We start from the raw sequence: 24,521 nt of genomic DNA, 5'->3' as shown, positions 1-24,521 counted from the left end.
GAAAGAAGAGGGATAGGCAGACAGGGGCATGGATGATGACTAACCCATATCAATAAAGATGTGGTCTGATATCCATTAAAATAGTTTCTGGGTTTTTCAAAGGTAGCTGCAAAGGCAGAGACGACCCTCACTCTGACAGAAACTGTTTAGTTCAAAAAGAGCGTCAAGGGTTACTCTGAAGCATTCAGGAGGTAGAGACCTAAAGGGAAGGTGCCCTGAGATAAAATTACTTTTTCAATGAGAGGATGAACTGGAGGGCTGCACCAAGGCCCAGTTTTTGATAGATATTGGTTTGAGCTGTGAATGATGCAAACTGACTCTAGAGGAGTCTATAGATAAAAAATAATGAGCCAGAAATGAGTGTGATTGGTTCTGTTTGAGAAAAACATCTGAATACTTCTTCAACTACTGCCAAAAGGCGTCGTGTGTACATTTGCCAGGAAGTACAGTGACGTCTAAAAACTCTTTCTCACCAGCAGAGCGTGACAGCCGCCACCGCCACCCACGTGACACAGCAGATTCCCCGCCCCTTCTTCCCACTGTAACCGTGACCCGTGCTGCCATCCTCATCCTCCTCCTCTTCTTCTGATCCTTCGTTCCGGTCACCACGGTGACAGCAGCAGTAGTGTATGAGGAAGGAGAGAACCACCAATAGGGAGATAACAAGAGCGATGGCTGATAAACTGGACAAAACCAGCAAAGTCTGAAAAAAGGAAGAGGAGGGGGAAAATATCAGAGGATGAGTCAGTGAATATAAAAAAAAGAAAAGAAAAATGGCACTTTGATTCCATTTTTACAAGAATACTGACTAATCCTGTTAAATTTCAGTGCTTGTCAGATTGTCCTGCCTCCACTAACAGCAGGAGATGGTTATAAAAAAGGTGTGAGGATATAAATCAAGGATACAGACACATATAATGCATACCCCACAGGATTAATGCAACTTGTTTCAAAGATTTTTACCCCTGAATGCCCATCAGTCTGTGCACCTTGCTGGATTCTAATGTCACTGAGCCATTTCAGCCTTTTGCTTTTCATCAGGCTTCACGTCATGAAATCAACACAGCTGAAGCCACATATCAGCCACATATCTACAGTATTATCCTCCATCCATCTGCCCCATTCCTCCACCTTCCCTCCATTCTCACCTCATGTCCTCTGAAGCCCGTCCCCTTCGCTCCACTCCCCCAATCCCTCTTTCCCCACGTTCTCACTCGTTCCCACTCTCTTTCTCTCCCCCCTCTCTTTCTTTCTATCCACACCACTGAATCTCTATTAATAATCTGTGACCTACTTAAATACATTCACTGCCAGTCTCTCTCGTTCCCACTCTCACTCACTCACTTTGCCTTCCCTCTCTCTGTCTCTCTCGCTCTCTCTCTGCCCGGCTTTCTCTTTGGAAAACCTCCTTGCATTACTCATTCCCTCTCTCTGAGCACTTTCAGTTTCTTTTGTCTTTCTGTTCTGCAGGATAATTTGAGTCCCCCCCTCCACCTCCTCTTTGTACCGCAGAGAAGTCACAAACACTGTGAGACATGGCTAGCTGGAGCGCTTGCATGAGCGCTTGCTGGAAGAGAGGGATGAACCTTGCATTTTACAGCACAAACAGGACCATGAGCACAATAGCAGCTGTGGAAACCTTCCAGCGACTTCCCGCCATGTTGAATATCTTGCACTACCTGATACCAAATTGCATAAAATAGCTCCAATCGGTATGGTTCAAAAGGAGGATTAACGCATCAAAATCAAGGTATAGAAATGAGGAATGACAAGATCTGACATACTGCACCAATAATTATGCTTTTAAAGGCCTGTAAATGCCATTATCATATTGCTACAGGTTGCTCTGACATGTAGAAATTTGTGGAACAATTTATAGCCCAATGTGCCACAAGTTGTAGTAAAATATCAATTGTATCTGCAACTGCAAATTGAGTAACAGGGCTGTAATTATTATGCGATCTGGCACCTCAGACTGGACAGCCACAGCACAGCATGTGGTTACAGTGTGGCACGAGTGGCAGGTGTCGGTTACCTGCTGGTACTCCCAGCTGACAGGGACAAAGACGTTGTCCCTCATCTGCATGGAGAAGTCCAGCCGGGGCAGGGCGTGACACATTCTCACCCACAGCGAAGGGTTATAGCTGGGTACCGTAGTCATGGTAGCCATTTTCTGCTGCCACCAGTCCCCTCCTCCACCCTATGGGAGGCAAGAAAGAGGGGTCAGAATAACCAGGATGTGAAGAATGGAAGAGAGCAAAGAGGTTCAGGAGGGATGAAGGTCTTCCTGAGCACAAGGTGAAGCTGAGAGGAAAGAGAGGTTACTATTAATGTCTTCAAGCATCATTTGCAGGTGATAACTAGACTTCATGACAAACAATTGCCTGAGATGAGTAGAAAACTCGATCAGTCCAAAGCAGCTGTGATTCCAAGCTGTGACACAATCAGTCTCAGCATCCGAGATATTCTACTTTTTTTAAAGAAACGTATGTTTCTGGTGTTGCTTTTGCTTAAGGTGCCTCATCGTTTGTGTTGCTCTTAATTACCTCCTAACCATTGCTCTTATTGGTTTTTAATTGTTGCAGTTTTATTACACTTTTATAATTTTGTTGATTAGTTTTTAAGCTTTGCTAAAGATTTTTAAAATGTTACTATTTTGTTGGCAACTTTCCCTTTTTTACCTTTTATCTTTAAGTTTAAAACATTGTTTTGTTAGTTTCACTGGTCTATTGATCAAATTAAATGTTAAATAATTCCATTAATACATGATCAGGAGATCTTTCTGTGTTTCTGGGTGGGATTAAATAAATGTGTACTTCCTCCCACTAGTTTTTTGATCTGTAACAGTTGAAGCAATATTGAAATGCATTAGCTTTAATATGTATAGCATTTTTTTTCTCTTCTTTTCTTTGCTAAATACACTTTGAATATTGTTTACATGATCGAAATAAATTAAGAAAAAAAAAACTTAAAATATGTGGAGTTTTGTGACAAAAATATTTAGAGATGAAATCAAATTTTCTTAATTTTTTTGCCTAGTTGCAAAGAAAGAGATCTTTCATAGGGCCAACTGGCAGTTGTTTGGTTAGCCACAGACCACATGGGCATAAATTCGGTCAGCGCTGACTCCCCGGTTCAATATCTGGCAGACTAGACTTTCATGCATACTGACTCTCTTTCCTCACATTTATTTTGTCTCTCTCCACTTGTAATATTGAATAAAGTATAAAATACGATCAAAAAGCAAATACAATTAGATTTAAATGCACTGACTTAAAGAAACATAGATAACATTGTTATTTATGCCATTCCTTTCTCTAATATAATGAATAGTAGTAAGTGACAAGCCTCTGCATGCAGGGAACGTATAGTTCGGGGTCTCTAAAGTGTGTTTTCTGGAGTACAAAGTAAAGAAAAACCGCAAACAAGGTACAGTGAAGGCTATGAAAGAGAAAAGGCTGCACAATTCTTGACCATCTCCCCCACTGTTCAGCGCATCTTACTAAAGCTGGTCAAGGGGAGGGGGTGAAAGTAGGGTAAATACAAAGGGCAAATCCGGTTAGCTAAAACACACACTGGAATACTCATTACAATAAAGGAGCAGAGATGGAACAGAGGGCAAGACAGAGTCTGGTAGGCTTCTGATACCGGCTGCCCAGATTAAGAGACCGTCAGAGCTTTACTGTTCGACAAAGGAGCATTTTTAGGCGGCAGGAGAGACAACCATTCACAACAACAGCACTGTCACTTAAATATAGAGGCTATACAGAGCAGCTCAATGCTGATATCACAGACCGATACAACTCTGCCTCTAATCACTATTCAATAACAAAAGAGACCCTGAACTGATGGCCTGTGTTGGATTTCTATGTTTTAAAGCCACTGTGATTTGTCCAGTAGCTGTTCTACTTAAGAGAGACTTTTTTCACTCTCCCTATTGAGTCACCCACACAGTGGCTCTGGTTCTTACAAGCCACTGCACATAACTGTACTAAATACTGTGCGTGATAAAAGTTTGGATTTTGTCACATGTCACATTCAAAGCCCGAACAGTTTGGCCATTCAGATTTTTGCGGCCCAGAACGAGTTAACGGCTCACCCACGGGGCAGACAGGGCTTCTCTAAGCCCATTACAATAAGCCTGTTCACCTTAATGGTTCCAGCAGCCCAACTGTCACAAATCAAATCACAGCCAACACTCCATTTCCCTTATTAAAACTGTGCTGAACATAATGGTTCACACACTGTGAGAACTACATCCATCCAACACAAATCAGCAGTGTAAACAGACTTCTGTAGTAAGTCATCCAGTATTACGTTTCCTACTGTACCATTTATCTTAAGTGTGTTTATTAGGTTATCTATATTGAAGCATGTCTATGAGATGCATTTATCAGACTTTGAGGGTAAAAGCTCTTTGAGATCCATAACAAGTAAAGGACTAATTCAACATCAAAGGAGAACCTGATGAAAAGTGGGTCAGCGTGGAAAAGCACTTCCTTTGACGAACAACAATGCAGTGAATGTCACTGTGAGACCCATCAGTGGTAACAGAAGCAGAAAACCTCACATAAATGCCATTGCTGAATAGTTAATGGTAAAGAGATATGAGTCAATAGCCTGAGAGCGCAGCTATCTGGATCAATTCATGCACAAAATTAAGCCGGTCAGGGTGAGAGAAAGAGGAAATGCACAGTTATGACAGATGTCTGGTCAAAGTTCAGGTAGGATTCTGCTGCAACCCAAAAAGTAGAGGAACACCTAACGAGGCGCTGATGGAAGTTTAACGGGAGGGGGTGGGGGGTGGTTACAGTCCAGGAGGAGCTCCAGTTACTCAGCAGTTGTCATAGATAAAAACCCTCAAGTTGACATGATGTTTCCTGCCAGCTTGTTATTATGCCAGCTACCATTGCGTAACTGAAGGCAAATAAATGTGATTTTAGGCACAGTTGGTGGAGAGAAAAGATGAAAAAAGGAGAAGGAAAGAACACGAGAGACAATGAAAGAGATGGAGGAAAACCACAGATTCTCACCATGGCTCTGAGCTCTGAGAGATAACTAACTAACTAACTAAATAAATAAATAAAAAGAAAACAAAGCAGGAGAACAAATGTGTTGTCTTCTGTCTGTGCAGAGCTCAGAAAACACAGATGATGTAGTCAGTTGGTTTATACGAGACTCCATGATGTCTGAATTTTTTTTAAAAAGGGCCATTTTGTGAGGCAGCTAATGGGAATAAGGCTGAAGCATCTTCTGTCAGCTGAATTTAGGATCATCTTTAGCACGAGGAAAATCATTCTGCACCTTTTCTTTTTTTTATGAGGCTACATCTCTTTGAATCACAAGATATAAATAATGCTGTTGGCTTGCTGCTGGAACTATGCTCGTTTGCAGTCTGGGCTCATAAAACCTGTTATCGTTCACATAACAGCCTGTGCGTGGAGCTTCTTAAAACCAACCTTGATAACCAGAATTTATGAGACAACATTAAAAAAAAAAACCTCTTGACACTTCATCAGCCAGAAGAAATTCAGTAACATCTCTGTATAGTTGAATCTCTCGCCCATGTAAAAGCCGAGGGACAGTCAAACCTCAAAATAAATTTCTACCTCACATCTATGTTCAAAATTAATGTTCAGCTGCAACAATGAACCTTCAAAGTCAGCTGACCGAAGGTAAGCGAGTGCAGCTCGTACTCAGAAAGTCAGTGCAAATCAAAGCTGTGATGTGTGCGAGGGGTCCAGCATGGCATGAAGTTGAGGGTGAGACAGTTTGTTCCCACTGATGACAGTAAATCATCCTGCAGATGGTGAAAATCATGAAAAAAGATAAGCTCCAAGTCATATGAAACTCCAATTAGGTGGAAAAAACATTGGATTTCCCTGAGAAACTGCAATAAAACTCATTACAGCATTTTCACATTACTCTGATAGGCAGCAGACCCATATTAAGTGTCATGGTTGGAAAAGATAAGCATGGATCTCCTTTGGCAACACAGTCTAATGGTGTCATGATCATCCATTAATCATATTTGCCAAGATAAGCGTGAGCCCAAATTGGGAAAACACTGTGATTTGGCGTAATGTACATTTTTAATTGGCCAATCTCTGCATGTACATCAGCAATTAAGCCAGTAATCGGCAAAGAGAGGGGTCAGTCTCTTACCTCTGTCGGTTGTGTTGGGAGGTTTCTCTCTCCTTCTGTCTCTTCTCTTTGCCGGCGTCCGTGAAATATTTAACCACTCAGAGAGGTATACTGCCAGCCATCACCGCCTGATGCTCTTGAGAAAACATCATCCTGAAAAAATGGCTTGGAGACATGCCAAAAGTATGACAAAAAGCACAAAAATGAAGACGGCAATTCTGGTAGTTATTTAAATATTAAATGGCCGATAAGTGTCTGGTCGTCTGATGACAGTAGAGAGGTGCTTGTGTTGATGGATGGGAGAGGATCTCTGAGTGAGCGCGAGTGAGTGAGAGTGGGAGAGAGTGAGATAGATGGAGAGAGGGAGAGAGAGAGAGAGAGGGAGAGAGAGAAAGGGGGATTAAGATTGAGGAGACACCCCTAAGGGACTCTTTATCGTTGCACTGTAGCCCTTCATAGCCTAACACCCGAGTGACTTCACAACACCGCAGTGACACGATATTACCCAAAGATAATTAATCTGTTAACGCGGATTAGCGGAGTCTAACCCCTCGCTGACTTCATAGCTGGGGCGCACTTCTAATGCCGACCCCCACCAACATCAACCTGACCAATCTCTCTCCAGAGCACCAGACTGAACCCTGACCAGATTAACAAGAGAAAGAGTAAAAATGCAAAGCTGCCGGCCAACTGTGTGCACTAAACAAATCAGGAAAAAGAGATTTTTAGAAATCCACTCACACGCTGGATACACAATAGTGAACTCCTCTCTCAGTCTGATGAGGGCTAATGAGAGGAAGAGATGCACAGAAAAATGGGGGAAGAGAGGCACACTGAGAAGAAAACGGGGAGTGGGAGATGCAGAGAAAGGCAACATGAAATACTGAGTAGAAGAGAAAAAAAAAGTGGGTTCCCAGGGAGTGATGCTGAGAGAAAGAGGGAGGGAGCCAGAGATGGAGTGAACAATGAACAGAGAGGGGCAAAGCAGCATGCAATGGATTTGTAGGCAAAACCAGTTTTCAGCGGAGGCTGCAGGACAACATCAACAGTGATTCAGAGACTGGGAGGCAGCGGAGAATGTGCAACAACGTGACACAAGTGATGGGAGTGCACGGATGGAGATGTTCAGTTGGGTCGCGGGTGGGGGGGATTGGACTGAGAAAATGCAAATTGACGACATAATGTTGCAGCGAGAACGAGTTTAAAAAAAAAAAAAAAAAAAAAAAAAGAGAGTACGGTGTTGTCTGCCACTGGAGTAAGGGGGGCAGAAGCAGGCGAGCAAAGAGGGAGGGGGCGGCGTTAGTTTTTCTGTGTCACTGAAAAAGAGTGGGGGAAGGGAGATAATGCAAGGGAGGGAGTGCAGACACGATTGAGAGCCAGAGAGCATACTCACTGACTCATATACTCTATGTATAGTGTTTATGTATCTGGGAGGAAGAAGAAGGGGGAGCAGAAAGGGATGCATGTAAGATTTCAGCTCAGGGAGCGTTTCCACATCCTCGGCACCACAATGAAGGCATTTATAACGGCGCTGGCACATCACCACTCACACGACTTTAAAATAACAAATTCAATATTTAATCCACATGATAATCTAGTGGTCATAATCATTTGTAAAAAGAGTACAAAGGGATCATTCTGTTGGAGCGCAGTCCATGCAACATTCATATAAAACCCATTGTACAAGTCCCTGAATTATGAACAGCAATTATTCAGGCCTATAAAAAGAACACTTTATGTCCATAATCAGCTTCAAATTTATTGTCTGTGCAGTAGTAAAACAGTGTAAATTAAGCATGCTTACAGGTCAAAGTTAACCCCAATCATTAGGCCCATCAGATATAAAGTATAACAAGCATTTCTGCACCAAGAAAAACAGATGACCAATTAAAACATTCTTAAAGTTCTTCATAGAAATAAAAACAATATTGATATTATCAAACTCATGGTCCCGAGTCAATTAGACATAAATATTATTGAGCACCAGCTCATGTTTGCACAAACAGTTCTTCATGGTTTTTACTGTCTCTACATAAAAAAGGCTCTCCAAGCAAAACATTATTTGGCTTATTGATTATTAAACAATTATGGATTCGTTTCTGGATTTTCCCAAATATGATTAGCTGTAGCAAATAAAACATCACAACCACTGAATTCACCAGTGAACCAGAATTTAAGCATATTCACTATAACATGAAAACTGTGCAGTAAAGATCCATGGCTAAAAGAACCAGAGCTAACATTTTTAAAATGGACTGCTGCTCTAAAAACTTCAGCACCTTAAGCAGTTTTTTTAAAATTGTGGATTAATTATTTATATGTTGTATTGTAGCCAGGATGTTGTTTTAAGCTTTAGTGATGTTTACAGCTCATCCCCGCCCTTTTCTTTCCTCTATATCTCATCTAGAAATATGAAACATGAGATTTAGTACCTTAACACAGCGGTCCCCAACCCCCGGGCCTCGGACTGGTACCGGTCCGTGAGTTGTTTGGTACCGGGCCGCGAGAGTTGAGGCTCAGGTGTGAAATGTATGGCTTTCAGGGTTTTTATCGGTTTTCAGCGTTATTTTGTTATCGTTTTTATCGTTAACTCGGTTTTCAGGTCTTATCACGTGTGTGATGAATAAATCTGCTTTTTTCGGTACCGGTACTAGTTTTATTTTGTTGTATTTATCCGCGACACCTTAAAGGCGTGGCTTATTGCACCCAGTAATGTCTGCAAATCAGACTTCTTTATCATCGAAGTGTTACCGTGCACACCCTCTCATAAAAACCGTCTACTTTAGAGCCGCCCATGGCACAAAGGTGTAAGGTGTTAACTGGCAGACGCCCAAAGTTTAAGCCCTTCCCCACCCTCAGGTCCCCCACACCTTCAAATATCCTCTCGGCCTCCCTGTCCAGTACCCTGGCCAGACTGAGGTGGTAGCGTGGGTTGTAGGAGTCCCTGTGAAGAAAACCCTCTTTCCTGTAGGCCTCCTGCAGACCGCTGTTGAGCTGCTGTAGGTGGAGCTGAGGCTGAGGACTCACGTACAGCACCTTCCCATTGAAATGTTTCAGCTTCACAGGAAAGGTCACAGCTACCGGCGGGTTTCGGTCCAGTTGTGCAAACCGTTGGAGGATCTCCCCAGCAGCCGCCACCTCAGCGGGGCTGTGCAGCACCAGGAGGCACAGGGTGACGTGAAGGCTGGAGGCGGTTTGCCAGTGAGGAGCAGAGGAAGGTATGAGGGAGGTGAGCTCCTTCTGCAACTGCTGGAAACAGGAGAGGATGGCAGGAGTGTTGGCCCGGAAGGTGATGAAGTGTGTGGGTCTCTTCTTAGGGGGGCGACCACCACGCTTCTCTTCTCTCTGCTCCAGAGGTACAGATGGATTCTTGCTAACTTGTTGGGCTGCAGGATAACTCTGTAGTAGAAAGGGAACATTCAAATAACATAACATACAGTGTAAAAGCAAGATTTCACGGCAAGACGTGCTGTACTCACTATACAGTCTTCATGGCCTTCCCAGCTTTCCTCCCATTCTGGCAGAATCTCCCCCTCACCCTCCTCTTTTACACCCAGTGCCTCCTCTTCGGTTGAGGAACTCTGATCAGCTGAAACCTGATGTCTGAAATCAAAGCAGGTGAGCAAAATCAATAAAGAGCCAGCTGTAAACACACATTTTGAAAAATCCATTCAAACTTCTAATTGCAAGTTCTTTTCATTCTCTTACAGCTTGTTACATACCTAACATGTGTCACAAAAGCCTGAATGAGGTTGTTATTTGAGGAAGGCAAGCTATAACTGGAGTGCATTTCTCAGCAGGGATAGCTCAGTAGGTAGAGTGGTGGCCCCATGATCGGAAGGTCAGGGGTTCGGCTCCACTGAACGGCTACCCTGAGGTACCCCTGAGCAAGGTACCGTCCCTACACACTGCTCCCCGGGCGCTGCATTGGTGGCTGCCCACTGCTTCACTGGGTGAATGGGTTAAATGCAGAGGAACTATTTCCCTATGGGGACTAACACATACACACACACACAGCTTTTCTCTTATTCTCGTCTTCCTGATGCAGAGGTGTGAGTGAAAGAGATGTGGGTGGAGGTCCTCAGACCTCTAGATAGTAACATGCCATTTGAATGCTCCAATCAGAAACGGTCTGATTTAAATCTCTTACTATAATATACCCCCACCCTTATATTCTGCCTCAAATCACTGATGCTGAAGATCCTCAAGCATCTTAAGCATTTTAAGTGTTTTAACATTTTGTACAAAGTGATTTGGGAAAACAATGTGTAGATGCTAACAATGATTTTGGGGGGGGTGGGGGTTCTTTTACTTAAGATCTGTTCTGAGTTATATTTAAACGAGCAACACGAACACCAGACCTATCTGCAGCCTCCTCCACAACACATGGTCCTCGTGACTCCTGTTGTTCCTGAGAAGTGTTTCCTGTACACTCTGGTGGTGGTGGTGGTGGTGGTGGTGCAGACTCAGGGGTGTGAATATTTGTCTCATTCGGCTTCTCTTCCTCTGCAGGTGGCTGCTCGTTAGTTGTTTCAAGCGCTGCTGTATTTTCTTCTAAAACAAAACGTAACATTCAGTCATCTTGCAGAATGCATGTGGTCACATGTAAGGTCTGGCAGCACCAAAGCTGCTTGTCCTACCTCTTACTTCCTCTTCCCCTCCAAAGGGGGGAGCCAGAGATTGACCTGTGGAACCGAAAACTCGGTCAGTCCTGGTGTGGCGGTCCCAGACACGGTGCCCTCTGTAAGTAAAGTACTGGATCCTGTGTCTGGGCAGGGCCAGCTCAACAGTGTAATCACAGTCACACGGGTTGGTCTCCCAGTTGAAGTCACAGAAGGGGCGCTCCAGCACGCCGAGGAATCGATCCACATAGCCCACTACAAATTCTGATGCGTCCACCGATGGGTCCCACAGGATCCGGGAGATCACTTCATCTGCTGTGCGCATACGAGGCTTTTTGTTCACCTCTGCTGAAGAGAAACAGTTAAAAAAAAGTGAACGGACAAGTTCCAAGAGTATAAAGCGTAATTGGTCTCATGGAAGTATGATCTCACAGAAAGTTACATAAATGCAGAGTCACCTCTTCTCTCGTTGTGTTTTGGCTTTGGCACTTTATTCACACTGCCCTTCTTGTTCTTGTGTTTTTCTTCTTCCTGTTTTTCATCCACACCAGGACACAGAGCCCCTGAATCATCCTGTAATGGGTCACTAAGAAAGAGAGCAGCAGTGGAAAAAATGCAGAGACAAGGAGATTGAGACAGAAATTTCATCAGTGAGAGTATTCATCATATCTAGCCAACTGTCCTGCAGATAAAAAAAAAATGCAGACAAAAGGTCATTCCAAAGATATTTACATCCATGTCTCTCTGTCTCCAAACCAAGCTTCTAACATCTGTGATCTGAAGATAAACAGCAGCTATTCTTCAATAATTTCCAAAGTCTTTTGTGTTAATTTTGAAAATAAATCCACAAGATGCCAAGAAATGATCTGGAAAAAACTATAAATCCTCATTTATACTTCTGATGACTTTTCTGGATAAAGTAAGGAGAGCAAACCTGTGAGCTAAACGGCATCTGAGGCCAAAATGACATTTTCCTATCCGGAAAAACTGGCACACTTTGGCTCCATCCTTGCAACATTCTGCTGACTCTGAAAGACAGGGCACCAGAGGGAGAGACAGAACAAAAGGTTAAAAATAAAAAGAGCCAACGTTTAATAACACTGAACAGAATTCATGCAGCATTTCACCCTTTCTTCTGCATTCAAACTATGTCAGAAAAAAACAATGTAATGGCAGAAGAGATCAACAGGTTTTGTTTAAAGCAGTCCCAAGGCATGTTACATCTTATATGGTCACTCGTAATTTTAGGTACCCGTCTTTGCTACAATAAGGCAGTACTCAAAATAATGTTTTTCGCCATTGGACCACTAGAACCGTAGAGCTGACTTTTACCCAGGCCCCTTGTTCATTTTCACAGGCCAAAAAAGTCAATGTGAGAAACTTGTAATCTTCTGCTAAGATTGCTGCATAATTTATTAGCATAACTGACTTAGATTTATATTATGAATCTTTTTTTTTTTTTTTTTTTAAATTGTAGCTGTAAAAATGCTGTGCCCCTCTTTAGATCTCTAAAAAGAGACAGTGTGGCTGGTGTCAGTCTGCAAGTTCACAAGAATTCTGCCAAATTTAGACAGACACCTTTCATTTTAGCTTCTTCCTGATTCAGTTGTGCTTTCTCTTTGCAAAACAAGCCAGGGTTTTACTTCACATTTAACCGATCCACAGAGGTGATGGTGTTTTAATGTTAAAACATGTGAGTTTCATAAGAAACAACATCACTACCCAAATGTACTTCCTTGCTGACCCTGTGTGACTGGGTCATGGGCTACGCTGAATCCTACAAAAAGTCCAACTTCCAAAAACTGCGAGTTCTAAGATTGTATTTCTTCACATTGATTCCAGCTGTAAAACATTGGAAATTTACACCCTGTTAGTTTATAGTAGTTTTTTTTCACTATCAGTGAAACTATCTTCATCTATCAGACTGTAGTGGCTGTTAAAGTGTTCAGCAAAGCGATATGAATGATAAATGAACAATATCAGATCACACATGTGCTACTTATACCATACTTTCAGAAGATGTAGTATGTTTCTACTTAGAACAAAATCCATGAAAAATTTGTAAAATTATGTGGTGTAATTGTAACCATAGAAAACAAATGAGCCACTTTGGCCTCTGGTAAAATTACAAGTTTTAAGTTCATTCTTAAAGTAAAGTGGAAGAAAAAAATCTGAGATCCTGATGAAGTACCACAGGGCTTTTACTGTATATGATTATCCTTGCACCACATAATACTGAGCAAGTTCTCTTGGATTTTGTTTTTTCCTACTGCTACCACCGATGAGCACCTGTCAGATCAGCCATGAGAGCTGTGCAGTACTTTTCTTTCTGATTTTTGTTCATGTAGATTTTCACCGTTTGCTTCTGCGTGTGTTTACATTTTGGCTGATGCCTTATATGAGCTTCCGCATCAATCTGTGTCACTCACACAGACATCTGGAAAAAGGATTCCTTATCGTCTGTTAATTTATTAGAAAACCCTCTTATCATTCCCGTTACTATGCTGTGTCATAAATAAATGAGTGAGAAAGAGGCATGGAGAAAATGATGTGTACAGTCCATCTCCAGTCCACTTCCACTGAGTATTATCATATGACAGGTGACAGTGACTCAACTCAGAGGACTCAAATGTCAGCCAAGTATGCTGTACATGACGAAGTTGCCTTTACACCCAAATAACACGCATCCTGCAATACTATTTAGAGACAGGAGAAATGGACGTGACTCATGACACAAATACTTTACTTATTAGCTCTGAGTTATTTATTAGAAAGGGAGATGGTTGTCTGGATCAGCCACAAGTTTTGGGAGAGTTTTCAACTCTCTTAAATTGAATGCCTATAAGTAAATGTCTAAGCATAAAATTAAACATTACAACTTTGAAATTCTTTAGTATACATAAAGTTAATCCACAGATTAGTCCGCTGAGTTCCGAGTGGGAGCAGAAGCGGGCAGATCAGAGTCAGTCAATCCTGAAATATTTCCAGCTAAGCAGAGTGGCCCAGCAGGACGTGAAAAATGTAGGAAACAGTTCAATACAGTACTGGACTCCATCCTTCAGCCCCCCTTCTGATGATAAGAGGATCCGGCCACGCGATTACAAAACTAAGACCTGGCCAGAACTCACACCACAGGCTGAACAATATGATTTATAAGTGGATTACTAGGAAAATAATAAGCTGGTGTAATCATATGAGTCAACCAGCAGGGTTTTACTGTACATGTCTAATAACAAGATATGTTTCAAACCACCTTAGAAGCTTTCACAGACTCACTTTAGATTACATATAGTAAATGTGCGAAACTGATTTACCTCCTTTGGCTTTTGGGGTGTCTTTGCCACTCTGAGAGTCAGCGGGGACCCCTGCCTGTGGACTCGGTGTGTCAGTCGGGTCGGTGGGGGGAACTCCTGATCCACCTGAAGTCATCCTAAGATCTGAGATTTAAAAGTCAGAAAAATCTGCCGTGTCACTGTGTGCAAGTTATCTCTTTGTTGACCACTTAAGAGTGACACACCTATAAAAACTTCATGTTTTAATGCGGAAGTGACGGATTAACGTTGTACAGTGTTAAAAGAAAAGCTAATAAACCAGCTAGTCTGCTAAGATAGCATATTCAAACCATATATACGCTTATAAATCAACCGGAACATACCTTTTAGTACACAAACCTTCAATGAAAACAGTTCCGACTTTTTCTTTTTATTGCCCTTTAACCCCTTGTTTGTTATACCAGATTGGGTTATGGGTAATGTAGTTCTACTTTTTCGTTTGCCGAGGAATGGCTCGTTTGTCGTACATAAAGCCTGATATTGGAACACAGAAAAGTCGAAAAACTCTTAAATATGTTCGCGTGCTTTCGCGTCACTGGTAAAGCATTAAAGATGTTTTTGATTCGACGGATAAAACTGAGAAAATGAGCAGCAGTTGGCAGCCACGCGTCACTTGTTCCCGAGCGCGTGACTCTGCATCATGTGACGAGATCTGTTTTTGTTGCCTGCTGGCAGCTACACAGAGGACAAAAAAGTGTAGAAAGCCTCAATTAAAATGTTAGGAACGATGGCTTTTTAAAATACAGGCTCGATGAAGATTTGATTTTGTTTCACGGCGCTGTTATTTTTTTTAACGGCACGGCTTTTTGAACACTACGTCCAATGAATACCTCTTTGTGAAGTGTCACCAGTCATTTGTTGAACGTGGTTCTGCACTGAAGGTAAGACCGTCTCATACTGCCACTTGTACCCGTATTTTAACCCCAGTGTAATCTGGTAACGTCAGTGATTAACCAGAACTAGATGTAGGTGTCCTGATCTAAATCAGACATCTTTAGCACAGTAAACATATGAAAACTTGTCTTGTTCTTTCAGATGAATGCTCTGGTGGCTCTCTGTCACTTCTGTGAGCTCCATGGCCCTCGAACCCTGTTCTGCACTGAGGCACTACACCCGCCTTCCCCATCCCCTTCATCCCAGGTAGGTGCCCAAATGCCAGGGGACCGAGATGGTGACCGTGATGGTGAAGGTCTAACCATGAAGGCCAACAGCTCAGCCACACAGAAAGAAATGTGTGAGGTGAGTAGAAGGGGCCTAACTGTGACTTTATCAGATGCTTGGATCCCTCGCTTCATTTGTTCCTTCATTAATTTTCAGCCTTAAAGTACTGATTTCCTTTTTTCTTTGTCTCGTAGGGTTGCCGATCCTTGCCTGCATCTCACCCGGGCTTTGTTAGCATTGATGATGAAACAGGCATCCGCTTCCTGAGCCACCAGCACCCCAGACAGCCCCAGCTTTTCAGCGTGGTCCGACAGGCTTGCGTACGCAGTCTCAGCTGTGAGGTAATTAGTGACATGTTTATGTGGGTGTTGTCTGTGGGCTTCAATCAGCTGATTACTGATATACTTCGTTATGTTTTCTGTTTGTTTTGGTGTCAGGTGTGTCCCGGACGTGAAGGGCCCATTTTTTTTGGAGACGAGCAACATGGATTTGTGTTCTCACACACCTTCTTTATCAAAGACAGTCTCGCTAGAGGCTTCCAGCGTTGGTACAGTATTGTTATGGTAGCCATGGACAGAATCTACCTTATAAACTCCTGGCCTTTCCTGCTGCGTCACCTCAAGCTTACTATACAGAGTCTGCAGAGCACAGCTCTAAAGGTAGAGCACATATATAAACATAATAAACTCAGCAGACTTATTAGTGCTTCTGATGTCTTTGGACTGTCCTTTCCATTAGGTGTTTGACAATGAACAGGGAGTTTGTCCCCAGCGAGCTGTGAGGATGAACAGTGCATTTTCACCTGCAGTTTTTCCACACCAAAGGAGCGGCAATGCAGCCCGATCGCTGACTTCGCTCACCCAGCATCCTAACCTCTGGGCCAGCCTGCACTCCTCCTTTAGCTGGTGAGTCATTAGGTTCAAAGAAACTGTTCTTCTTTTTCCAGTCAGTCTCTCACCCGGCTAATGAGTGGTCTCACCTCACTTCCAGGTTACTTAAAGCTTGTGGTAGCCGTCTGACGGAGAAGCTCCTGGAAGGAGCCCCCACCGAGGACACTCTGGTGCTCATAGAGAGACAAACGGGTAGATGCATTGACCTCGATTAAGAGGCGTGATATTTATTTATGCATATACAGTTGTGATCAGAAGTTTGCATACACTCATCATGAACATGAATCTCATAGTAATTTTGGGCTTTAAATGATTCGTTTGAACTGTTATTTTTTCCACAGTGGAATGACTGTACAGCATACATCTTTAATGACTTTAAAAAGCAAGAACTGAATGTACAAGATTGAATTTATTTGGGATTTTCTCGAATCCACACAGTGTCAAAAGTATACATACAGACTCAAATATATACATACACTCCTTCTAAAATTTGGTTTAATGTTCCTTAGGAAGTTGCACCTTAATTGCTCAATAAGTATCTGGCATATTTTGGGGGCTGGGTAGTTGACCCATCTTCTTGGCAGAGTTCATTTAGATTTGTTGGTTCGTTGAATCAGCTCAGCTTATAAGCATAGTCCACAGATTTTCTGAGTGAGGTCAGGGCTTTGGGAAGGTCATTTCAGATGCTTAGTGTTAGCCTGCTTTATCCCTTCCAAAACCAGGTTTGATGTGTTTAGGATCATTATCCTGTGGGAATACCAACTGTGTGGAGTTAGTCATCCTTCTTCATTATCCTATCCACTTTGTACAACTTATTATTTGACTGTCAGTCAAAAGGTCTTACAGCACAATGCTTGACATTTCAAGGCAGACTTGAGCCTTGGTGCTTCCTGGCTCAAGTCTTCCAGTATCAACTGACGGTGACTTCTTACAGAACCTGGTAAAGTGGTGACATATCTGAATAATTTGTACTTGCGTACAATGGTTTTAACTGATAACCTTCGAATCTGTGTATTTTCTGATCTGTTGGTTAGAATGGATCCAAGAGACCGTCCCAGCTTGTGTAAATCTGCAGTTCTTCTTCTTAGATCTTCCCTGAGTTCCTTTGACTTTCCCATTGTTCTGAGTAGTGGTTCATCCAATGAGTGCTGTCAAACAAATCTCTTTATGCTGGCAACGAGAGAAAATTAATAGGGCTTGGCAAGTAAAGACTTTGTAGAACCTTCAGCGCAACAGTGAATAGCCAAATAAGAATTGGGTGCACCAGTTATAGCCAAACTGGTGCACCCAATTCTTATTTTTTAAAGTCATTAAAGATGTTGGCTGTGCAATTATTCTACCCTGGAACATGAACTGTGTTCCAGTGCAGAAGGATAATCTAACCAGCAAATTCTTGTGGTTCTCTGAGTGAATTATATGTCCCACTGGTGGCGCTTGGAGGTCCCACAGGTGGGGCTCAGACAACCAGATGAAAAATATGAAGTTGAAAAAAATGCATTTAAAAGGAAAATAGGCGAAAAGGAGATTTCTGATGTAAATTGCTGAAGCTTTTAAACAAAATTCAACGTGCATCTTTTTTTCTTGTTGATGACTGGTTTAAAAAAATGTGCAGTGTCACCTTGACTCAGCTTCTGAAGTGGAACGTGTGTGAAAAAGTTTAAAAACCACTTCTTTTAGATGTGGTTAGGTTCATTTTGTTCCTAAATTAACCTAAACTCATGACAGCATGTCATTAGTTTGAACAACATGCTTATGGTTGTTATCATCTGACTGAGAAAGCTCTGGTGAAAGTGTGACTCACCAGACGAGTCTGTGGAGAGACGCCAGAAAAACGGTGATTCACTAAAGCATCCCAACTTTCCAGAGAGTTTACACAATTCCAGTCAGTATTCAGTAATATCATGTACAAAAAAAGAAACCCAACATTTACAGTGAAACTTTCTCTGACAGTATTAGCTCTGTAATTTTAAATCCTATTCTGGGTCATTTGACCAAGAATCTGTTCATTTATACACCAAATGGACACTCATTACATAGACTTTGCTAGGAGATGGTTGAGTCCTGTTTTACCTTTAGAAGTGCTTTAATTATTTGTGACAAAGATTCATCAAGGTGCTGGAATCATTCCTCAGAGATTTTGGTTCATAATGACATGACAACATCACACAGTATCTTCAGATTTATGACAATGCATTTATAACAATAAGTAAACAATACCAATCTTAGCTGTGGCAATTAAATGGTTCTTTATTGGTACTAAGAAGTCCAAAAAATGTGGGCCAAACCACAAGCAGCTGCCTGAACTGTTGATGAAAGACAGGATGGATTCATGTTATTTATTCTGACCCTACTATCTGAATATTGCAGCGGAAAGTGAGACTCATCAGTAGGCAGTATTTTTCCAAGTTTCCAATTGGAAGTTGTCCAGTTTTGGTGATTCTCCTCTGATGTCAACAAGGCATTTTCACCTAGAGAACTGCTCCTTACTGTATATTTTCTTTTCTTTTTTATTTACTGGGTATTTTCTTCTTTCTTTTTTTCCATTCTCTGTAAACTCTGTGTGGTTGTGTGGGAACATCAGCAGTTTCTGAACTGCTAAGATCAGGCCACAGCCCACCATGCAACATTGAAAGTCTCATAAATCACCTTTCTTCCCCATTATGATGATCACTTTAAACGTCAGCAGGTCATGTTGACCATGACTACATGAATAAATGAACAGGGTTGCTATCATGTGAGTTGGCCGGATATTTGTGTTACCAAGTAGTTGAAACACTGTACTTAGTAATGTGGTCGCTATGCAGTGCAGGTCATAGGTGTTACTAACAGAGTCTGGTTTTTTTGTTTTGGAAACAGTGGGTAGCTATCCTCATGTGTGCACTATGATGATAGTTGTGTAGGTATGACTCGTGTGGTGTATGAACCGCCGTTTATCACAGTTTCCTACGGAAATTCCCCACATTTGTAATGAACCTTTGCTTGAAAGCATTTGCTTTTTCTGTTTTTTAATGTCATGTGTTTTAAAGAGCAAGAGGAGGAAATGAGCTGCTGGGAGGGAGCAGAAGGAGGTGCTTCAAAGACGCAGAGGCACCTGTCAGAGACCGAGCTGGCCCACAACTTCCTGAGCGATGATACAAAACTGGATGAATTACCTGGTCCAAAATTTAGGTCACTGAGGCATTTGAGACAGGTGAACTTAAGCACATTTGTAGTTTGCTAATGTATACCCAACTTAATCATGAACAGCGATAGAAAACTGAGATTGAATAAAGAAAAATACGTGTTTTTACAATCATTTATATGGTAAAGTGATGCATATTGGTTTAAAAAATAGCTCATACACTATGTCTGTGAGCTGTTGCTTGGTAAACATTGTGGTTCGTTCGGCAGGTCCTCGGGGCTCCTGACTTTCGACAGCTAGCCTGGCACGTGCTCATGGGAAATCAGGTCATATGGAGAGGTGCAGATCCAGTTCTCATCCAGTCAGCTTTTACAGTGCTAAAGGTACTCTGCTCCAGTGGTGTGGCCTTTGTAGATAGAGCGTTGTATTATAATATGGGTAAACATGAACTTTTGGGGCAGGGGAGCGCACCTACTATTTGTGTGAGGGTGTAATGCTGTTGTTATTGCACAGTTTTGACCTTTTCTTTTGCGACTACATGCTCTCCTGGGGTTTTCTTTGTGGTTATTTTTCATTTGAATACTTGAAAGATAAATTTTTAATGTTATCAGTATATAATTTTAAGACAAGTTCATACTGTAATGTTTGTGTTACTTTACCACACTTCTTTAGTAGTTGTCAGAAAAGCATCACTTATAGCATTAATGAGTAAGCAGAGACAGCGAGGCTGTGTGAATGTTAGCCAGATCAAACAGTGTATCATCACGGCCATTAACTCACTTCTCTATTTTCCCATTAGTCTTTGCTCCCGGTAGGCTGTGTGCGCTCCGTGCCATACAGCTCTCAGTACGAGGAGGCCTACAAGTGCAACTTTCTGGGTCTCTGCCCCGATGTGCCTATTCCAGCTCACGTCAGCTCCTCAGGTGCAAGAAGCTCTTTGAGATTTGTAGATCGCTGTGTGAGATTCTCTGTCAAAAACTGTAGATGTGTATTTGCAGATTAAACTGTAATAATTTTGCTTCGATTTGCTCTTCAGAGTTTACAGTGCTCGTGGACGTCACCTCAGAGAGAAGCTGTCACATCCCAGCTGTAAGAGAAGACGACATCAGCTCGCTTTATCAGTTCACCATCACCAGTGCCAACACACAACCTATAGACAGGGGTGAGTACATCGGTCTTGATTTAATTTGCTGCATGTTTGTTGCCTCTGTTAGCGTTACACAATTTACAGTCTGGGAACCCATCGGCTTGACTGCTGATTAATCCTCTGAGGCCAAAGGTTTTTTTCACGGCTTCCTGTGTAGTCGGCGTTTTTCTGTTCGTTGCTTTCTTTCTGTGCTTTTTGCTCATTCGTTACAAAAAGTCAGGTAAATTAAAAGACCGATAATAAAAAGCTTCATTTTCTACGGCAGCCGATGTTTTCAGGTTTCCATCTTGACAAATGCCATCCTTCCTTTGCTCTTCACACAGAAAGCTTACAGCCATGTAACCCCAGCCTGCTCTAGCCTAATTGGTCGATACCATTTGGACTAAAAGCAGATTACAAATAGACGTCTTTATATGTAGAATCTATTTATAGAGATTACAAATTTACATTTATCATCATCTGACTCTGTATCAGTGAAAAGGACAGATTTTTTTTTCCCCCTCCTGATTCATTAACCCTTGTTTAAGTCAGAGCAGCTGTTAAAGTGAAAGTAGAAAAATGCTCAAACAGCAAGAGCATTAAGGAATCCATTAAAAAAAATGAAGAATTTGCATCGAAAACAGAAACTAGTTGTTTCCACAGAATGAATATATAAGAGAATCCATCTCACACGTCTTCAGACTTTGTGCCAGCAGACAAACCAAACTGGTTCTGGGCAAATCAGAGCTGATGATGAACTTAGAGTCAGAAAGTCACGGCTACAGGTGTGTTTTAAGGTTTTACAGGTGCACCGAACATCGTTTTTTACAGCAATTCCTACTAATAAATTCCTATTAATTCAGTAAAACATAAATGAAAAAAGTTCCCATTAATCACTATCTATTATAGAAATTTCTAGCCTTTTTTTCTTAACACTAGATTCCTTTACAAAAATAGGGCCCCATTACTTGATCATGTCATAAAACTTATACCAACATATACCAGGATTAAACGTGAAGTTAAACTTCTTCGCGCTGACAGAGAGGGGAGTTTAAGATCAAAGTAGGCTGTATGTCGCCCGCATCGTGAAACGAGTTTGACACCCCTCCTTTAAAGGGTTCTGACTATATAGGAACACACACACACACACACACACAGCAGAATACACAAAAGCAACAAACATACCAGCATACCTGAGAAAGGGTCAAAAACTAAATCCAAATTACAAACTTCAAAGCTACAGAAACCTAAAACATGAGAATGAGTAACCGTTCGAGTAAACAGCAAAACATTTGCTGCGTAGCTGGTTGCAGCGACTGCTTGCAAGCTCATAAAGCTACTCAGACCGCGGCCTGTTTTTCCTTTTCGCGCTCTCTGCATCCTGTGGTTCATCAGTCTGATTTGTTGATGTTTTCTCACAGCAGACGGTTATACACAAATAGTTCAACCAATCACCTACTAAGAGTTTTTAATTTTTTTTTTTGCTTGACTCTTTTTTTTTTTTTTTTTCTCCTCAACTTTCCCACATGGTTCTTCCACTGACTAAATCTTTGTCCTCTTTCTCCAGGTCCAGCATTACTGAACAAGCTGGAGGTCGCTCTGTGCAATGAGAACCTGTCGGTGGATGTTGTGTCTCACTGCCTGCTGTGTTTGAAGGAGGAGTGGATGAAGTGAGTAAAGCTCCTTTATGCCACGTTCCAGATACTTCAGAACTCGGATGTCGGAACAGCGCATTTTACAAAAAGCCAGCAAAAACAGAATTTGTTTAGGTTCTCATTAAGGTAGAGCCATTCAGGGAGAAACAGGGAAAAACACATTAATGGATAGAGCTCGATCACTGCTCACTATTTAATGAGTCAAAAACACACAACACTTGCAGTACAGATTAAAAGTTTATAATTTTACTGTTGTTTACATTCAGTACTGCCATCTTGGATTGCTAACTTAGGATATTTCCAAGTGGGAAGTCTTATTGAGAGGGCGTTCCACACAAAGATTCCCACCGGAAACTTGGTGTTTCCGAATTCTGTCTTCTTCAGGAAGGCATAATTAGTCTTAAGTGTGATCTATTTGTTTTTTCAGTAAAGTCAAAGTGCTGTTCAAGTTCTCCAAAGTGGACGGTCGAGGAAGAGAGGACACGCAGAAGGTTCTGGCACTCCTCGGTGCTACGGGGCCCGGAGAAGAGGACAACGTCAGGCTGCTCAAGTACTGGATGACTGGACTTAGCAAAACATACAAGAGCCATTTAATGACAGCTGTCCGAGGAGGGGAGAGGAGCCCCAGCCAGTGACAAAGAAGAGGAGGAGGAGGAGATTAGGATAAAGAAAGGGGAGCTGAAATGAGGGGGAATGCCATTTCTTTGACGTTCCCCTTGTTTTGTTTTGTTTTCTTTTATTAATTTGTTTAGTTTTGGGGGTTTTTTCTTACCCACATTCTTGTCATTTAATGACAGGACTGTGAACGGATGACACAAAGGGTTTCGCTCGTCAATTATGGTTGTTTTCAGTAACTGTTGTGTATCTAACGATGATGATTATCTTGCTCACTAAACAAGTAGAATCAGTTTGGATAATGCATGAGGGCTTTTATTTGTCAAAGGGAACTCTTATAGGAGACCTTTTTATACAGATATGTAAAGCTTAGCTTATTACAAAAAAAGACTTTGCACTTTGTTTACTCCTGCTGATGTTTTAAAATAAAATAAAACCAACTTTGAGCCTGACATCCTTTCTCGACCCATGGTTGGCTCCACCTTGTGGTGAATAGAAAGAAAATGGGAGGGAAAGTGAAGCGGAGGTGGAGACCTTTTGTTTCTCCATCACCTCCCACTCGTTTGAAGGTCTTCCTGCGAGCAAGCTTTAAGTGGTGTAAGACAGCACTTTAAAAAAAATTTTTCCCCCCAAGTCCTGAAACATACAAAAAGTGTTGCCTAACAAGGACCTGGGACAGATGACCACATCGGCAGGATTTGGGGTTTTTAATGAACCAGTCACTCTGATCTGCTTTTTTGTTTTTTCCATGCCAGTTATATGAGCCTGTTGATGTGCTGAAGCTCGCAGACTTTACTCAGTAAAATGTGGCTTTATTTAAGTTGGAGGATGTTTTTGAAAAAAAATTTCATGACCCCAAAATTTTAAGTTTCAAACTTGTGTTTTAGTCCTAATTATGAAGGAAAAAGTGAGTTTGCATATATTGGAGTGACTAGGGTTTTTTTTCCTATTTAAAGGAATGCACTTCTTTTGTTTTTATTAAATCTGGATTTCATTTGTTGAGTTAGGCTCTGACATGTGTGGACTTCATCTGCAGCAGCTTCACAAATTTTCTGCGTATTTACTTCCCTCTGAATTTTAAATGCAGTATGAACCAGGAAGACGGCACTCTGACTAGATATTTATGTCGATCATTATAAACGTAGCATAAGTAAAGAGGTTTTGATTTAGTCATGCCTTGGGGAATATGGAGCCCTCGCTTGCTGCGGCTGTCTGGTTTCCTTTTCCTGTCAGTAGAGATGCCTCTCTGAGAAATTTTCCTCTGTCCTTTGGCTTATGATCCAACAAACATGAAGAATAACGACTTCCTTCCTTTCATCATTAATCAACTCCTCTGTTGACATCTGACTGATATCCCAAACCAACGTGATGCTTTGCGTAACCTGGGGCCACAAAACAACACTTTACAGACAGGATGATGACAGCTGTGCACAGCTATCATCACAATCATACCATACAACTCTGTAAAGCCAATTTTAACATTAATGACTAAAGAAAGCAGTCGTGTTGGGATGACTTGCATCTTCTGGCAATTCAGTGTTGCAATCTTTCTCGTTAGCTCTTCGAGGAATGTAATGAATGTGATCCTTATTTCTAAAAGAAACTGACTGTTAATGGATGACTTAATGGGATGATACTGCGCACTGACTTACGGGACAGAGACTGATAGAATCAACAGGCAGAGAGGTGTGGGGAAGAATCCAAATGAAAAACATATGCTCTGACTGCATAACTAAGCCTCTTCGGCCCTGGTTGGGAGCGGGAGGATGGGGGTGGGAGCGGGAGGATGGGGGTGGGGGGGTGTTGGGGAATGTGGGAAGCAGAAGGGAGGGAGACGGGTCAGTCAATAGTGAGG

The 24,521-nt window shown here is 41.9% G+C and overlaps 3 protein-coding genes across 8 annotated transcripts in view; 1 reads left to right on the top strand and 2 right to left on the bottom strand.

Moving 5' to 3' along the window:
* Positions 1 to 7,170, bottom strand: part of ttyh1 (tweety family member 1) — a 21,217-nt gene extending 14,047 nt beyond the window's left edge. Inside the window, exons 1-4 of one of the 4 annotated variants that reach the window (XM_005925335.3) lie at positions 6,886 to 7,170; positions 6,166 to 6,309; positions 2,036 to 2,200; positions 474 to 703 (exon numbers count right to left, since the gene is read on the bottom strand). In XM_005925335.3, the coding sequence (XP_005925397.1) occupies positions 474 to 703; positions 2,036 to 2,170 (365 nt within the window). In that variant the 5' untranslated portion in view covers positions 2,171 to 2,200; positions 6,166 to 6,309; positions 6,886 to 7,170. Of the gene's footprint in view, positions 1 to 473; positions 704 to 2,035; positions 2,201 to 6,165; positions 6,821 to 6,885 lie in introns of those variants that run through there. The other 3 variants (XM_005925336.3, XM_005925338.3, XM_005925337.3) reach the window with 3 other exon arrangements.
* Positions 7,171 to 7,699: 529 nt separating this feature from the next.
* leng9 (leukocyte receptor cluster (LRC) member 9) lies at positions 7,700 to 14,538 on the bottom strand. 3 transcript variants are annotated; one of them, XM_042222118.1, is made up of 8 exons: positions 14,422 to 14,538; positions 14,081 to 14,203; positions 11,701 to 11,794; positions 11,225 to 11,352; positions 10,785 to 11,114; positions 10,506 to 10,695; positions 9,624 to 9,747; positions 7,700 to 9,543 (listed from the first exon to the last, which is right to left on the bottom strand). In XM_042222118.1, the coding sequence occupies exons 2-8, from the start codon at positions 14,193 to 14,195 to the stop codon at positions 8,881 to 8,883; spliced, it is 1,644 nt and encodes a 547-aa protein (XP_042078052.1). In that variant the 5' UTR covers positions 14,196 to 14,203; positions 14,422 to 14,538; the 3' UTR covers positions 7,700 to 8,880. The 3 variants fall into 3 exon arrangements, with proteins under 3 accessions (XP_042078052.1, XP_014190026.1, XP_014190027.1); XM_014334540.2 differs by having other exon boundaries at positions 10,506 to 10,698; positions 14,422 to 14,535; XM_014334541.2 differs by having other exon boundaries at positions 10,506 to 10,698; positions 10,785 to 11,111; positions 14,422 to 14,534.
* Positions 14,539 to 14,720: 182 nt separating this feature from the next.
* Positions 14,721 to 24,103, top strand: flcn (folliculin). Its single transcript, XM_005925339.3, has 12 exons — positions 14,721 to 14,979; positions 15,134 to 15,337; positions 15,454 to 15,600; positions 15,697 to 15,918; positions 15,998 to 16,164; positions 16,250 to 16,341; positions 19,176 to 19,339; positions 19,540 to 19,653; positions 20,070 to 20,193; positions 20,307 to 20,432; positions 21,964 to 22,066; positions 22,479 to 24,103. The coding sequence occupies exons 2-12, from the start codon at positions 15,134 to 15,136 to the stop codon at positions 22,684 to 22,686; spliced, it is 1,671 nt and encodes a 556-aa protein (XP_005925401.1). The 5' UTR covers positions 14,721 to 14,979; the 3' UTR covers positions 22,687 to 24,103.
* Positions 24,104 to 24,521: the final 418 nt, after the last annotated feature.

The sequence above is a fragment of the Haplochromis burtoni genome, unplaced genomic scaffold (assembly GCF_018398535.1).
Source record: "Haplochromis burtoni strain Fernald_Lab_line unplaced genomic scaffold, NCSU_Asbu1 Contig_80, whole genome shotgun sequence".
Lineage (NCBI taxonomy): Eukaryota > Metazoa > Chordata > Actinopteri > Cichliformes > Cichlidae > Haplochromis > Haplochromis burtoni.
This window is presented reverse-complemented; position numbering and strand designations above follow the sequence as displayed.